Raw genomic sequence first — 15,759 nt, forward strand, 5'->3', positions numbered from 1 at the left:
AAGAGAAAACATTCCCGTGTTAGATTAGGTTGCACACAAAAAAGCTTTATTGTCTCACTGGACTCTAAACTCCATGTTCATTGTTTTGATGAACAGGACCACACCCCGAGGTTGGCCTGGAGAAGGTAAAGAAATCAGATCTAGAAAGAGCTGAGGGGAGGCAGACTGGACCCAAAGTTAACACCTATGACCAGGAGACTCCAGAGAAAAATGAAAGTGCTCCTCATAAAGGGTCAACAAGAACACCAGAGTCAAAACCCAAATTCAGTCACTTAACAGAAAGAAAAGACAAGCAGGCGGACTGGCAACTCGCTCGGGAACGTCTCACTATCAAGGAAAAAACTGTAACACCCAATTAATAATTTATATTTTATTGAAATTGCTGAATACTTTATATTACAGTAAAGTTGATTGAAAAAATGAAGAGAAAAATCAATTTTAAAAAATACACTCATGTTGAAATCAAACAAGCCAGCCAAACCGGTACAGGCTGAGGGACGCTGCAGGGCGCTTTGCTTCTCAGCAATAGAACACCAGAGTCTATATACAATTCTACAATGCGAGAAAAGTCATTCACTAAATATGGCAGAAAAGGCGCTGCCGCCAGAATAAGAACGCGAGCAGCGCATCCCTCCTCCCCCACGCGGTGCCCACCCGGCCTCCCTCCAGCATGAGGCCAAGTGCAACGCTAGGCCCGAGGCTCTGGCCCGTGATTTTTCATGCAGTTTCTGTAAGTCACACACTGTGCAAATTAAGGCTTCTTATAGGTCGAATGGTTGATCAACACTTTTTTCTTAAAAAAATAAGCACAGTAAAGGTGGTATCATGAGAACCTGAAGAGATGAGACCTATCCCCCAAATCTGGAAAAGTTCATTTTCTCTGACACCTCAACTCTACTCAAACACACACACACACCAACACACAAATCAATCTTTGGGCAGGTTGTTTGAATTCACCAGCCGGTGAAAGAAATACTGACAAACATGCTCTGTGCGCCCAGGCTTGAAGATGTCATGCAAAAAGCTGCAGCCATTCCTGACTAAAGGCATAGAACAGGCGCACTCTCCAAAACCTAGGCACTCAGGGACCCTGTGCACGTATGTGTGTGTGTGCGCGCGCGCACGTGTGTGCCCTTAAGAAACAGAAAGCAAAAGAGAAAAGAGACAGTATGAGCTGCAACTCAGGGGACACACTAATGACCAGTTCAAAATCCCACCGGAAACCGTCCCGCACACCAACAGCCTCGCCGTCTCAGGATGGACAAACCGGTGCATTACACCCCTGCCGGCAGGAAGAAACGGTGGCTGTTTTCTTTTTTTCCTTTTTCTCAAACCTGAGTAATTGTCAAAGTCAATAAATAGGGGGAGAGAATTAAAATGCTAAAATATACTGGGGTCAAACACCCTATCGGGCCTAAAGCAGCAAGGGTTTCTTAGAATGCAGCCCTCTGTTTTGAGATGCATCTGGTCTTACGTTTTTAAATGAGGACTTGGGGTAAAACCCTGGGCACAGGGTACCGCCCTGTGGCCGATCTGAGCCACGTCTTATTCCAATGACTGTAAACAATGAGGAAGGAGTGGGGCCTGACCTCCTTCACCCTCTCCCCCATCACGAAAACTCTTCCCTTTTGAAAGTTTTTGTTAAAGGCAAAATTATAGAAGCATCATTGAGTGGAAGTCTTATTTGGTTGGAGGTGCTTGGCTGTCCCGCGGCTCCGTGCTCCCCTGCAGGCACTGCGGAGTCAGATGTGTAAGAGGTCCTCGTCGCTGTCGTCATGGAAGGACACCAGCTTGGTGGAGCTCACTGTCTTCTGCTGTGCAGACCTGGACTTCCCTTTCCTCGCCTTCTCACCCCTGACCAGCCCTGCCCTATCGTCCTCACGCTCCTGAAGGGCGCTGCTCTGTGGGTTTCTCACCGGGTGGGAGCTCTCTGCCCCAGCTCCCCTGCCCGAGTGAACTTTCACCTCTGGGATGGTCAGAACCTCATCCTCACTGTCCTGGTCATCCCCATGCAGGGAGCTGAGGGCTCTCACAGACTTGGTGGTAATATGGCCGTTCTCCTGCCCTTCCTTTCCCTGCCGTGGAGAAGGCAGCTGGATCTCTTCCATCAGCCACTCTGTTTCGTTCTCATCTGTCTCTTCTTCCTTGTTCACCTGCCAGGGATCAATAGCAGAGACCACGTGAGCCCCCTCAGAGACCCCATTCTGCTCCACCATCCACCCTATCAGGGATGCCCTCTGCTGGCACGAGCTGGAGAAGAACTGGCCCACTGTCCTCCCGGTCACTGCGTCTCCAGTTCGCACGGAAAGGAAGACCGGGGCTGGCAACACCTTCATGTTCCTAATAAGACTGCACCAAGTCAGGAGGGTTTGGGAGGGTGACAGTGGGGCCATTTGGCAGGAGTCTCACAGCCAAGGGTGGGGCCAAGCAGAAGGCGTTCAGGATGGCCTGGACCCGAAAAGGAGACCAGTGACCCACCAGCTGCGCTGGGGGAGAAGGGGCTCTTCCGGGTTACTCATCGACTGAAAGGTCCCCACTGCATGGCAGCGGAGGAAAGTCAAAGGAAGGACTCGAGTCAAAAGCCTAGTTTTAGAAAGCAATTCATCATCACCCATTGAGACCACAAACATTACGTCCTTTGATCCAGATAATGCCTCTTTTCTGGAAATTTATCTGAAAGACATCATCCAAATGCTAGATGCACAACTATCTTCACTACCGTGTGTGTATGTTTTTAAAGAACAGCCAAAAACAGTGGAAACAACCTAAATATTAAATACTTCAAAGAAATCAGTTGTAACCATGAGAGAAACTTGAGGGGAAAAAAATTTAAAAAAAAATGTGCTGGGATAAGCGGCTGAGGCAACGGGTGCTGTTTCCCTTCTGGATTCCAGTCTGCCTGTGACTGCTTTCCTCGGCATCCCTGGTGAGAAGAGCAGGGACAGCGCAGCACGCGCGGGCCCGGGAGGCAGGCCCTCAAGAGACTCGCCGCAGAAAATTACCTTTGAGTATTTGTAGGACACGTTGGAACTTCTCCTGCAGCAAGTGGTCAGCTTACTTATCACTGTTTCCCTATACAATAAAAAGGAGACAATCATTACTCCAGGGTAGAGAGGGCATGGGCAAGAGCACCACCCCCACAGCCCCGCCCCCATCTGCACCATCAGGGGGCTGGTGGGGGCTGCATTTCTCCCACATTCTGAATGACAAATAAGCAGCTGCAGTGACAGGTTCTACCCTAAGGTATTTGTTGTGACTGTGTGGAAAGAACATGGGCTTTGGAATCGAACAGCAGAGGGCCCTCTAGAGCAACTTAACATTTGGGCAAGGACTTTTTCACATATGACTCTAACAGGACCACGCCAGTCCGCCACCCCGAAGCCTGCCCGATGGTGGCTCACGGGGACGGACATCACATGCCCTTCCCGGCCCAGACCTTCTGCTGTCCTATTCTGCATTTTGGGTGTGAAGGGCCACAATTGGTACTTTTTTTTTTTTTTAGACAGTGTCTCACTCTGTTGCCCAGGCTGGAGTACAGTGGTACGATCTTGGCTGACTGCAACCTCCACAGCTGGTACTTTCTCACCACCTCTCTCACTGGCCTGTGGCTCGGCTGGCAAATGACAGTGGCAGCAGGGAACACCTGCGCTGGCCAGCTCCTGCCCCCAGGCCAGAGCCACTAACACTGATGCCTGATGTGAAAATCTGCTTGACAGTCACATGGCGAGTCCTCTCACCCAGCAAAGTGGGCCAAAAGGATGGCATCATAGCTGGTACATAGCAGGTGCCTAATAAACTCTTGCTTTTATGACGTGGGGAGGGCAGAGGGGCCAGCTGCTCAGTGGGAAAAGGCACCCATGAAAGATGCCGTTTAATGTTCTACCCAACGTTGGACACAAAGGACCATGGTCCTAGAAGACACAGGCACGTTGATGTGCGACGGCCTCAGGCATGGTCAGACGGAAAAGAAGGCCTTTAAAAACCACAACGCTGGAGGCTGCTTCCAGAGAGTTTTGAACTAAGAACTTGAGACCTTTGCTGTGGCAGGGCTCAAACACAAGTAAGTAAATAAGTAAATAAAACCCCACAAAACTGAGTCAAGATGAGCTATGGGAGGCATGCATCCGCCCAGCCCACCTCGCCCTGCACCCACTCACCTCCTCTCCTTCTTGTAGAGCAGGAGGGCCAGCAGACAGCCGGTGAGTGCCACCAGCAGCAGGCTGAGCACCGCGCCGACAGCCTGGCTCCGCTCCGACAGCCCCTTGTGCACCTGCTCGTCGTCCCCAGGATTCTCGCCGTCAAAGCCTGCCCTGCAAGTACGTCACAGAAAAGGAGCCGTGTCACAGGGTGGTCCTGCCGCCACGGCCACAACCTGAGACCTGAGTCCCCAAGACAAGAGCAGCTCTGACTTTCCCAACCCCATGTGATTCTTACTCCTGCCCAGAAAACAAGGCCACAGGGCCCACTCCACATGGAAAAGGGCTGCAAAAAGTTCCTGATGATGAGTTTGGGGCAGGGTTGTCAGAAAACAGACAAGAAAGCACTGCTTCCAGCTCCATCAACTGTCATTCACCCAAACACAGAGGAGACAGGCGGGAGGGACGCGGCCCCTCTAGGTGGCCCAACCCACAGCAGGACCAGGCTGGGGCAGAGGCTGTCCCAAAGCACCACCCTTCTCTCCAGGGTCAAAGCTGTCCTCTTGGAATTTCTTCTGGAAGCAGTGAGCACAGCCCGCTGTGAGATACCATCTCCACAGGTAAAGGGTCCCGGGGCCTTAGAAACAGGCCAGAACAGGGTCTAGCAGTGGCCACCGATCAGGGTGGGGCCCAGGGAACAGCCACAGCCCAGCATAGCCCCCGACACGTCTCCTCTCTCCAAGCCTGCTCCATCCCAGGAGAAGGCTCTCGGAGCACACCAGCTGCCTCACCAACAGTGTTCACCATTCCCACCCAAGACCCACAGGCACACTTGTGGGAAAAAGCAGTCCATTTCCACGACATCAAACACTCAAGCAGAGTCAGGACAATAGTAATAGAAAATGAGAAACAGCCACGGAGACTTCCCTTTGCGTTTGCGCTCAGAGAGCCACATGACACTCAAGAGCCTAACAACTTGACACTTCTAATCTCTCTGGCCCTCTGTCATTCGGGGCCACACACAGGAACAGGATCACATAAACAGCAACTCCTCTTGTGCTGCCCGAGATAACAGGCAACCCCAGTGAGGCTCATCCGGCGCTGCTGAAGATGCCGGCTGCTCGAAGAACTGAGTTTGAGGGCAATAGGCCAACCTGCCAGCGCGGCCGCAAGGGCTGCGGCTCTCAGTCTAAGTTCAGCTTAAGCCAAACAATCCAAAACATCAGCTAGACAAGAAACCACAGGGAGAGCCTGGCGTCCAGTTCTAGGCAAAAGCACCACCACGCTCCACAGACAGGTCTGAGAGCTCTGCAGACATCTCCCTCCAAGCCAGAAACCCACTCACCCAGAACCAGCTCCGGCCACTCAGGACCCCTCGAAATGCATCCAAGAGACACATTATCACTCGGTTCTAAGCATATTTTACTTTCTGCCTTTGATTTCTTCTTTGGGCCATGGATTATTCAGAGGTGAGTTTTAGTCTTCAAATGTATTTCTAGTTTTCAGTTGTTTGTTCTTGGTTCCTAACTTAAGTGCATCATGTATGTAGTTAATTGCATCAGTCAGAAATTTGCTGACTTAAGATCGAGCACAATGGCTCAGGCCTGTAATCCCAGCACTTTGGGAGGCTGAGGCAGGTGGATCACCTGATGTCAGGAGTTTGAGACAAGCCTGGCCAACATGGTGAAACCCCATCTCTACTAAAAATACAAAAATTAGCCAGGAGGTAGTGGCACAGACCCATAATCTCAGCTACTCAGGAGGCTGAGGCATGAGAATCACTTGAACCTGGGAAGCGGAAGTTGCAGTGAGCCAAGATCATGCCACTGCACTCCAGCCTGGGCAAAAGAGCAAGTCTCTGTCTCAAAAAAAAAAAAAAAGGGAAATTGCTGATTTGCCTGCTTCGTGGTTAATTTTTGATAAAGTTTTCTAAGTGTTTGATGTGAGCTTGGGAAAACAGCGTTCTGCCGCAGGGAACAGAGTTCTGCGCATGTCTATTAAATCTTGCATTTCACTGCGCTGTCTCAATCTTCCAAAAAAGCTTTACTCTTTATTTACTTAACCCAGCAATCACTAAGCGAGGAGGATTTGTCATTGTTTCTTGTGTGTGGTTTTGTCGATTTCTGCTGTACGTATCAAGGCTTTTTTATCACGTAGATGGAAGTTTAGGATTCTTGTATCTTCCTAGGAAATGCGCCCTTTTAAAATTATAATGACTCTCTTTATCCCTAATATTTTTCTTTAAGATCCTATTTTATCTTATATTAACATAACTACTGCAGCTTTATTTCAGATTATTTTCTGGTGTATCTTTTCTTATCCTTTGACTTTGGTATTTTCTGTATCCTTGTTTTAGGCATGTTCCCCGTAAACAGAGTTGTTTTTGAAATCCAATTTGACAACTTGTTTTTTAACTGACAAGTTTAGTCAAGCTATACTTAACGAGTATAGATATATTTAGATTTATTTCTACCATATTAGGCTGAAATTTCTACTTGTCTGATTTCTGTTTTGTTTTTCTCCTTGTCTTCTTTGGGGATGTAAGTATTTTTACTTCTCCTTTTCTTCTCCACTGTTTCGGAAGTTACATACTGTATTTATATTATTTTAGTGGTTATTCTTGAAATACTGGCATGCATACTAAGACAGGAAGTCTAACAGTATGTCTTCCAAACAATTAGGGACTCTACCTTTTCTCCCTTACTTCCTTCCTTTCTTTCAAGAAAATGGTTTTGCTTTCATATGATGCTATCACTGTAAGAAATGTTAAAAGCCAGGAACTCTGCCAACCCTCTCAGCTCAGACACCACTGTGTTCAGTACACTGTGTCCTCATAGGGTCGCTGACAGGTTCCTTGAAACTGCAACCTTCTGTGAAGCAACTATAGGAGGTCCTTGAATAACATCATTTCCTTCAAAATTGTCTCATTATAAAGTTGATGAGAAAAAAAAATTGGTTTCACTATACATCGTTTCACGTAAAGTTGTAGTTTCCAAGAACCTATCGATGATATAAAGTGAGGATTTCAAGTACTTTAATCTTTCTTGAATTATTTTCTAATACAACAAATTAGCTTCCCCTGAAGCTTTTACAGTCTTTTCTTTGTATCTGCTCTCCTGGTAGTTCATAAGTGGGTGGGTCTTGTTATCATTAACTGTGCTGGGCACATAGCATGCCCCTTCCATCTGTAGATGCCTATCTTTTAACTTTGTGTAAGTTTTTTGACTTTAATCAAATATTGTGAAAGAACCATTTTTGGAAAGTAGGAGGAAGGTGTAAGAGAGTTCTATCTTCATCTACTATTGCAGGAAGTCAATAGATGAGATAAAGGATATAAATTTAAAATACTGAGGTAAATTCCAGAAGAAATAGCTAAAAGAACTAAAAATGGTCATCTATTAGGGCGATCATTGCTACCTGTTTGTTATAGTTACATGTTTTTGTTTTTTTTTTCCCTGAGCTCTAGTCTTGCTCTGTCACACAGGCTGGAGTGCAGTGATGCCATCTCGTGGTGTGCGTGCCACCACGCCTGGCTAATTTTTGTAGTTTTAGAGGAGACGGGGTTTCATCATGTTGCCCAGGCTGGTCTAGAACGCCTGACCTCAAGTGATCTGCCCACCTTAGCCTCCCAAAATGTTGGGATTATAAGCGTGAGCCACATCTGGCCATACTTACATGATTTTACAATGTACAACACTGATAACATTTGGGGAAGAAAAAAATCTCAGGCACTATTCCACATCACCCCCGGCTGGTACCTGCATCCCTCAAAATCTACCATCTGAGTTTTTGCTCTTGGTTTCAACTTCTGTTTCTTTTTTTTTAAAGTCCTTATTACTTTGTCCGTGTGCTAAGGGATTTAAATAACTCCCATTCCTGATGTTCTGAACATCATGAAACTGAGGTTTCCTGGAGAATCTTCCTCTCTGGTTTTAGAGTCAAACACCAGAGCCCTATAAACGGTGCTCTTCCCACTCACAGAAGTCCAACTCTAAACATTCAACACGGACAGGATCCCAGCCTGGGCTGCTCCCTCAAACCCACACAGAAGACCAGCTGCCATGTCAGGAGGCAGGATTCACCTCACAGCAGTTGCAGCCTCTCAATGACAGAGAACGCAGGGAAAGTTCCCTGCTGGGTTTTATCTTTTATGAAAATTCACATTTTGCTTTTTTCAGGAAGAACTTCCAGTCTTAATCCTTTCATTTTGTAATGACCTCACCGGAACACCATAAACATTCAAAAGCTGAAAATACCACAAGTGAAATTTCAACCAAAAGCCTCTTTCCTTGACTGTGCAGCTAAGGATCCCTAAGTACACAGCCCTGAACAGCGCAGGACAAAGCTGGTTTTTGCTGAGCTCATGTCCATTGTTAAGGGTGGGCGGAGGGAATGCTGATTTAAGATGTAACATATGTGATCTTCATTCCCCCATGACCCCTACCCCTGTCGTCTGCTGACTCTACGGTCCCTTTTACAGGGCATGAAGGAAACAATTACATGAAAAGAATTCATGTTCCCCCGATCTTATAGTCTCAGGACAGAGAATGAAAAGCTTATGTAAAATGGTGGGCCAGGCCGGGCATGGCGGCTTACCTTGTAATGCCAGCACTTTTGGAGGCCGAGGCAGGCAGATTATCTGAGGTCAGGAGTTCAAGACCAGATTATCTGGCCAACATGGTGAAACTCCATCTCTACTAAAAATACAAAAATTAGCAGGGCATAATGGCGCATGCCTGTAATCCCAGCTACTCAGGAGGCTGAGGCAGAGGTTGCAGCGAGCTGAGACCACACCACTGCACTCCAGCCTGGGTGACAGAGCAAGACTCTGTCTCAAAAAAATAAAAAATAAAAATAAATAAAATGGTGGGCGGGGTGACATAAGACAATAAATCCAAGAGGAAAGCAACTGACAACATGTTATTCGTGGCAAAGTATAAAACGGCTGTGAGACACAAGACAGCCAGTGGAGGTGCCACCTTCCTTCAGAGCAGAAACTGCTGCCTCTGTGCCCACGCTGATTCTCCAGATCTGCAGAGTAAGCTTTCCATTCATTCAAACATAAAAATACGACACTCAAATCAAAGTGAAACTTTACAACGCAATCATTTGTATTAGGACACAAACGATGTTCCAGGATTACAAAGAGGAGACACCACCAGTACCTGCCTCCCAGGAGCTAAGGAAAGGGAGGCAGCAATGGGAAAGGGGTGGAGGGACAGAGCTGGGGCGCCCTGACTGGACCCTATTCAGGGCACGGTACGCACGAAGGAAACAACGGCACTGCTACTGGGGGTGGTGGGAGGTGACGCAGCCACGGACCAAAAATCAGTGGCAGGATGCTGACAAGCACTGGAGCGGGGCACTGACTATGTGGGGTCTGCTTCTACCATTTTCTCTATTTTTTGGTGCATGTTCTGAATATTTCACAAGAAAACATTGGGGAACAAACACACATACACTTATTCTCAAGGGAGGATGTGGGGTACAAATGCTAAGCATCCAGATGTCATACTCACGCCAGAGGACACACTGCTGAGGTGTACCAAGAGAAGAGGTACTGGCAGTCGGCAGTCTCGTGACTGAACTCGGGGATCCCGTCCTCCACCAGAGGGTCGCAGTGGAAGAAGATGGTGGAAGAAACAGACTTGGTCTTATCCTTTCCGCATTTAGAGGAAGAGGCAAACACGACATCAAGATCGCCGTCTGTCAAACAGGAAGGGCACACGTGGCATGTCACCACCAATTTTCACGAACAGACTGAGCTTAGCTCCTTACAGTCTAAAAAGTTTGCAAAGACTTAAAATCAGGCAGAAGAGACTTCACCCCACGTCCCACATCCACTCTGTTCACAGCTTACGAGGCCACTCGATGCACATTGATAGAGCCCTGCCCTTACTCAGTGTGCAGTAAAGAATTTTTGCTTTGTTTTGACCATGAGTATTTATTGATGGACTGAAGATGCAATTTTAATGGAACAAGAAGGCACAATCGTGGATTAAAACAGTCTGCTGTGCAGCCAAAAGAAGGGAAAGGCCGTAATTTTAATTATGCAAATATGCAAATCAAGGAGCCTCTGAAGTATCTAACAGATCAGTATCAGATATTCTTCTTTCTATATAATTCCTATATTACATCACTCGATCACAAAGTCCAATTGATACTTCATAAAGAATTCCTCATTCATTTATATTTGAGCCATCCAGCCTGGCTACTCCCCTGTTCTCCACCCTTTTCTATCGCTTTGCAGTGGTATTTTTAAACAATCCCCTTCCTAAAGACTGATGTACACATCTCCAATAGTTTTCCAAAGCAAGGAAACAAGCAAGCAAGCAATGAGTCAAGAAAGTCAGCCAACGGCAGATATGTGAATGAACAGACTCACAGAGACATACATTAGGATAGCAACAGCCTGAACCACTGAAGTCTAAACTAAGCTGACTTTGGCAAGAAAAGCTGCTGTGACTTGCTCAAAGACTTGGAATGCCACCTTAGGTTGTGCTACTAGTGCCAGACCTCTTGTTTCTAAGGGATCAACAGTGGCCTACACAAGGAGCTGGGAAACCAATGTAACCAGGGAGCTAGTGACACAACAGTCAATGCTTTGGACTTGTATTAGGAGCGGACTATGGCTTCCAGCACTAACATTTGACAAGTGTAAAATTCATAAATAATTTTGTGCGAAACTTCAAGACACAGAGAACAATCTTTAAATATTTTGGACTGGGGTAAGTTAGGCACTTCCGTAACACTAATCTTTCTAACTTGGAAACGTCAAGTGAAAAGCATTCCAGTGCACAAAACACTGAGGCACAAACCATGCAGCAGAGGTGCGAACGCAGGAGGCTTTACAGGGTGCGCAGCCTCCTTGTTCAAAAAGCCATCAGGCAGTCCCCAAGCATATTGTCAGAGCAGGCGTTCTGGTGGTAATGGCGTCCCAAGACTAAGCAAACCTGCAGGCCTATTGCTACTTTTTGAATAGTCAACACTGCACTAACAAGAGATGCCACATGGGTACAAAGTTGAGAATCAGAGGCCAGAAGCAGAGTGATGTGGACAAGCGACCCAGAAGACTTGACTCCACTCCTCTCTCCAAGGCCACCTTTCACGAATATGTCCACCCAGCCGCCCTCTGATGACAGAGCACAGTGCAGAGGATGATCTCATACTCCTGACAGAAATGTTGGTTACCAAAAGGCTCCTGGGGAGGCAACATCCCAGGGGCCCATTTAATAACGAAAGTAGATAAAAACTGCCAGACCACTGAACTATCGTACCAAGTCAGAAATACAATACCAGGCATAGCTTGGGGTGCCAAGTAGAACAGAGGAGATTCTGAGGCTTCACGAAAAGCAGCAAGACTGCATGACTAGGTGAACCGTATGTTGAACGTACACGTAAGTGGGAAGCAAAGGACATATAAAAAGGATGGAGAAGCATGCTGGCAGACTCGCTGCGGGGAAGGCAGCAGGTGCAGCCTACATCCAGCGAAAGAGCTTTGCTGGCCTGTTCCTCGGCATGATTTCCTATCTTACTTTCTCAGACTGGATGGATGTGTGGCTTTCAGCAGCAGAACAGAGGAAGACAATATTTGTAAGTGAAGAACTGGTGAATAGACACTGAGCAGAAATAGACTGGGTGTACCATTCTGTAATGCCCTGTTTATAGACCAAAGGCAAGTTTGTGTGGACAGAACATATTTGGGGTTGTCATGTAACAGCAGTGGTACTTTGGGAGAAGGGGAATGATGGGGTGGAGGTAGGGCTGGTGGACAGGAGGACTGTCAAGTTCCAGTTCTTAAATACTAGACCGCAAGGAACAGTTTGCTGTCTGTCCTTTAGTGAAGAAATCGGATGCTTATTTTCTGTTCTACATCCACCTTGTCCAAAACCTTAGCAAAGTCTGTGATAAAGATATGGCACTGTCCCCATGCTGATCAGCCTCCTGAATGGTCCTGTCTGTGATGCTGCCCAGCTGCTCATTGGAGACATGTACTCGGACCATCATGCATAGCACCTTTAACATCATCACGAGAGATCTTGCTATCTTTATCCAAATCATATAGTTGAAAAGCAAAGTGCAGTTTGTTGCTTCGGCTGTTGAGTGGTTCAGGTCCGTTCACATCTTTGCTCTTTTCATTATCCTCAGTGGTTCGGAAAGGAGCCAAAGTTTGCAGGAATCCACGGAAGTTTACCTGGTCCTCTCCCTCTGGAAAGAAGGCATTGATGATCCAGTTCCCTACCGGGTTGATCGCAAGTTCTGGAATCCCCTGGAAATCGTCTTGTTCTCTCCTTTGTCCAGGTTGCTGAACCGCCTGCACAGGCGAGTGATCTGACGGTGGGAAAGGCCAGTCTCCTTCTCGATCTCCTCAAGCTCTTCATCGCACAGTAAGGTGGAGGCCTGAGACCCCACCACTGTGCCAGGAGCTCCTCCAGGGCAATGGTGCCAGAAGCAACGGTGATAGGAGGGAAGGCAAGAATTTAACCTTGCCCAAAAAGAGGACTGGCCTTGGTCCTTGGCTAATGATAGGATACAGGGCAGGAGCTGGCCATGCAGTACCTGAGCAATCAACCGACCAATCCTGCTCATGTCAGAGCCCCGGGAAAAACTCTGGACACCAAGGCTCGGGAGAGCACCTCCGGCTGGCGATACTCCATGTGCACTGACTGCCACACGTGGGTGCTGGGAACACAACACATCTGATTCCACGGGAGAGCTGGTGGGAACTCTGAATTCGATTCCCTCCTGGACTCTGCCCTGTGTGCATCTTGGTTGATTTTAACCTATATCCTTTTGCTGCAGTAAATCGTAACTATGAGCGTAACCGCGTCCAGGGAGCTCTGTGAGTCACGGTAAAAGGGCGAATCTGAAGTTGGCTTAGGAACCGTTCAGTGTGCTGTTGGTGTCAGAAGTGAGGAACCCTTGTGTGGACTCCTTGCATGAGCTCTGCTGCTCCCAACCTTTGTCATTGGCTCAAAATCTTTGTGGCTGGTGCTGCTAGGTGCCAGGAATGCAGAGGCGAGTGTGCAGGGTATGAGACGGACGTGTCCATACACAGATGGGGACCCGAGATAGGCGGTGCAGGGGAGGGCCCCCCACTCTCGCCTTGGAGTAGCTGAAGCAGGGGCTGCCGAATGCACTGCTCTGCAGGGCTGGTGTGGGGGAGCAAACCGCCCAGCAGCTCCACGTCGAGGAGAGACAGCTGCTGCCCTCCCGAAGGAATGGCAATCCTCAGGAAGAGGCAGACATTTCATTTCTTCATGAAAGATGAAAAGAGGTCTTAAAACTAAAGCTACTTTCTGGGGCTGGTGAATGAAGAAAGTGAAAAGGTCTGAAAGGGATTTTATTTACCAAGAATGACTAAATGCGCATGCACAAGCACTCGGAAAGTCGGTGATCCTCAAAGGTCTGCTAGACATACCCTTTGTGAACACGGAAGTTCTTACGTGGAACCAGACAAGCGGCCAGTGCTGCGCAGTGGAGCCTGAAGACTCCTGCAGACACACCAGGCGGCGTCATCCTGAGAAGGTGGGCCTTCCCAGGAGGGGCACGGGAGGCAGTTTGGAATCCTGCAGACGCACCAGGCGGCATCACCCTGCTATGAGAAGGTGGGCCTTCCCAGGAGGGGCACGGGAGGTAGGTTTGGATGGATGAGGAAGGTGGACCGAGGCATTCCAGCACCAAGAGCAGCACGTGTAAACCCACCAGGTTACAGGGTGACTTTGGGAGCTGGTGAATAAACTGATAGCTGAGGCATGTGTGGGAGCAGCAGCTTGCAAGGCTGCCCTGGTACGCGAAGTCTCTCAGACATCTTCCAGCTGTGTCAGAGAGAGCCTGGACTTTCCTTCTCTGCATGATAGGGCCCCCTGAAGGCTTTTGAAACAATCTTAAACCATTCTTCCTTCCTTCCTTTAATCAACATTTACTGAGCACTGGGAAAGAGGACAGCAAGAGAAGGCACAACCTGTGACATGCAACATCTGATTCTGAATGACTGGAGGATTCACAGAAGCGTGAGGAAGCAGAGAACAAAGGAACACAGAGTGATTGCTCTGAGCTGTGGAATTCTGCAAGCGAATGAGGCTGATCAACTTTCCCATCATCAACCCGCCCAGAAAGCAGAACATTCACTTTCCCAGTTCTATTCAGGGGCCACAGGTGCTATGAGATGCACCGGGGCGCTGTCTATGATCTGTGACCAGGAGCAGCGATGCTGACCCAGCTTTCCTCCATCAGGTGCTGCCGTCGTGGAGATGCGCTCAGCACCAAGGCACGGGGCACCCGCTCCTTCTTGGCTATTACTACTCTCCCTTCCCAGGGGACCCGATCGGCAGCTCTTTGACATCAGAGCAGGCTGGGGTTTTCTTTAAACACACTTGATTTTTTTTTTTTTTTTTTTTTTGAGATGGAGTCTCGCTCTGTCGCCCAGGCTGGAGTGCAGTGGCCGGATCTTGGCTCACTGCAAGCTCCACTTCCCGGGTTTACGCCATTCTCCTGCCTCAGCCTCCCAAGTAGCTGGGACTACAGGCGCCCGCCACCTCACCCGGCTAGTTTTTGTATTTTTAGTAGAGATGGGGTTTCACCATGTTAGCCAGGATGGTCTCGATCTCCTGACCTCGTGATCTGCCCGTCTCGGCCTCCCAAAGTGTTGGGATTACAGGCTTGAGGCACCGCGCCCAGCCTTGATTTTTTTTTTTTAAGAGTTATTACATCCACACACAGTTCAAAAATCAAATTATGAAAGGTATATAGTTAAGACTATCTGTTCAAAACAAAAGCAACCTTTCAGGATTATTTGAGGGAACGAAGGGCAACATCCTTATTAGTGCCAGTATAAAACCTTCCTTCATACCCTGGATTCTGCCCTCTGTGCGTCCTGGTTGATTTTAACCTACATCCTAACACTTAGGGCAGCTTTCTTTCATCCTTCTTACAAATATAAAATCTCTTACCTTCTCAAATATTATTTGGCATTCCAAAATAAGGAAGTGTCATGGCTAAAACCAAATCAAAGGTAATTCTGACTGTGCCCCGCTCAGCCTCCACCTGACCTCAGAACCACTGGATCAGACCAGGTTTTCATTTTTTTGTACATTCATTTGTTAACTAAGACACAATTTACCTATAGTGAAATGTTCAGGTCTGACACGTGTCGTTCGATCCATTTTGACAAAATTCGTAACAAAGCAAAGAATTAGACCATAGTTTTTGTTTTAAAAGTGGTCCGCGATTTCAACCGAAGGGGGTTAGTTGAAAACGTTAATCCCCTTCCTCGGAGGAAGTTAATGGGGACCCTGTGTGGGAAGCCGCGGATTACCTTGAAGGTAGTACTTGGTCTTGTCAGAGGTGCCGACTTTCCGGCTGAAGTGCTGATCGTCGGGCTTCACCTGGCAGATGTTGGCTCCAGAGCATGCCGGGTTTCTGGAGCTCGTGATGGAGGAAAGCTGGATCTCATACAGGTAGTTGTCCCCATTGGTCCTCATGTCCCCAGAGGCTCTGAACAGCCTGAAGAGACAGAAAAGACCAGAGTGACGTGGAAGTCCTTCAAGAAGGCATTCATGACATAAACCTTCAGTCCTCAGAATCGCTGCAGGACCCCACGATGCTTCCTTTCCTGCACTAG

At 47.9% G+C, this 15,759-nt stretch overlaps 1 protein-coding gene and 1 pseudogene across 1 annotated transcript in view; both read right to left on the reverse strand.

Moving 5' to 3' along the window:
• Positions 1-355: 355 nt before the first annotated feature.
• Positions 356-15,759, reverse strand: part of IGF2R (insulin like growth factor 2 receptor) — a 132,840-nt gene continuing 117,436 nt past the window's right edge. The window contains exons 44-48 of the mRNA XM_073022295.1: positions 15,454-15,641; positions 9,656-9,842; positions 4,158-4,310; positions 3,003-3,072; positions 356-2,153 (exon numbers count right to left, since the gene is read on the reverse strand). Of these exons, the coding sequence (XP_072878396.1) occupies positions 1,743-2,153; positions 3,003-3,072; positions 4,158-4,310; positions 9,656-9,842; positions 15,454-15,641 (1,009 nt within the window). The 3' untranslated portion in view covers positions 356-1,742. The remainder of the gene's footprint in view (positions 2,154-3,002; positions 3,073-4,157; positions 4,311-9,655; positions 9,843-15,453; positions 15,642-15,759) is intronic.
• LOC103240830 (calcineurin B homologous protein 1 pseudogene) lies at positions 9,849-15,431 on the reverse strand (annotated as a pseudogene).

Source organism: Chlorocebus sabaeus, chromosome 13 (genome assembly GCF_047675955.1).
Source record: "Chlorocebus sabaeus isolate Y175 chromosome 13, mChlSab1.0.hap1, whole genome shotgun sequence".
NCBI classification, from domain to species: domain Eukaryota; kingdom Metazoa; phylum Chordata; class Mammalia; order Primates; family Cercopithecidae; genus Chlorocebus; species Chlorocebus sabaeus.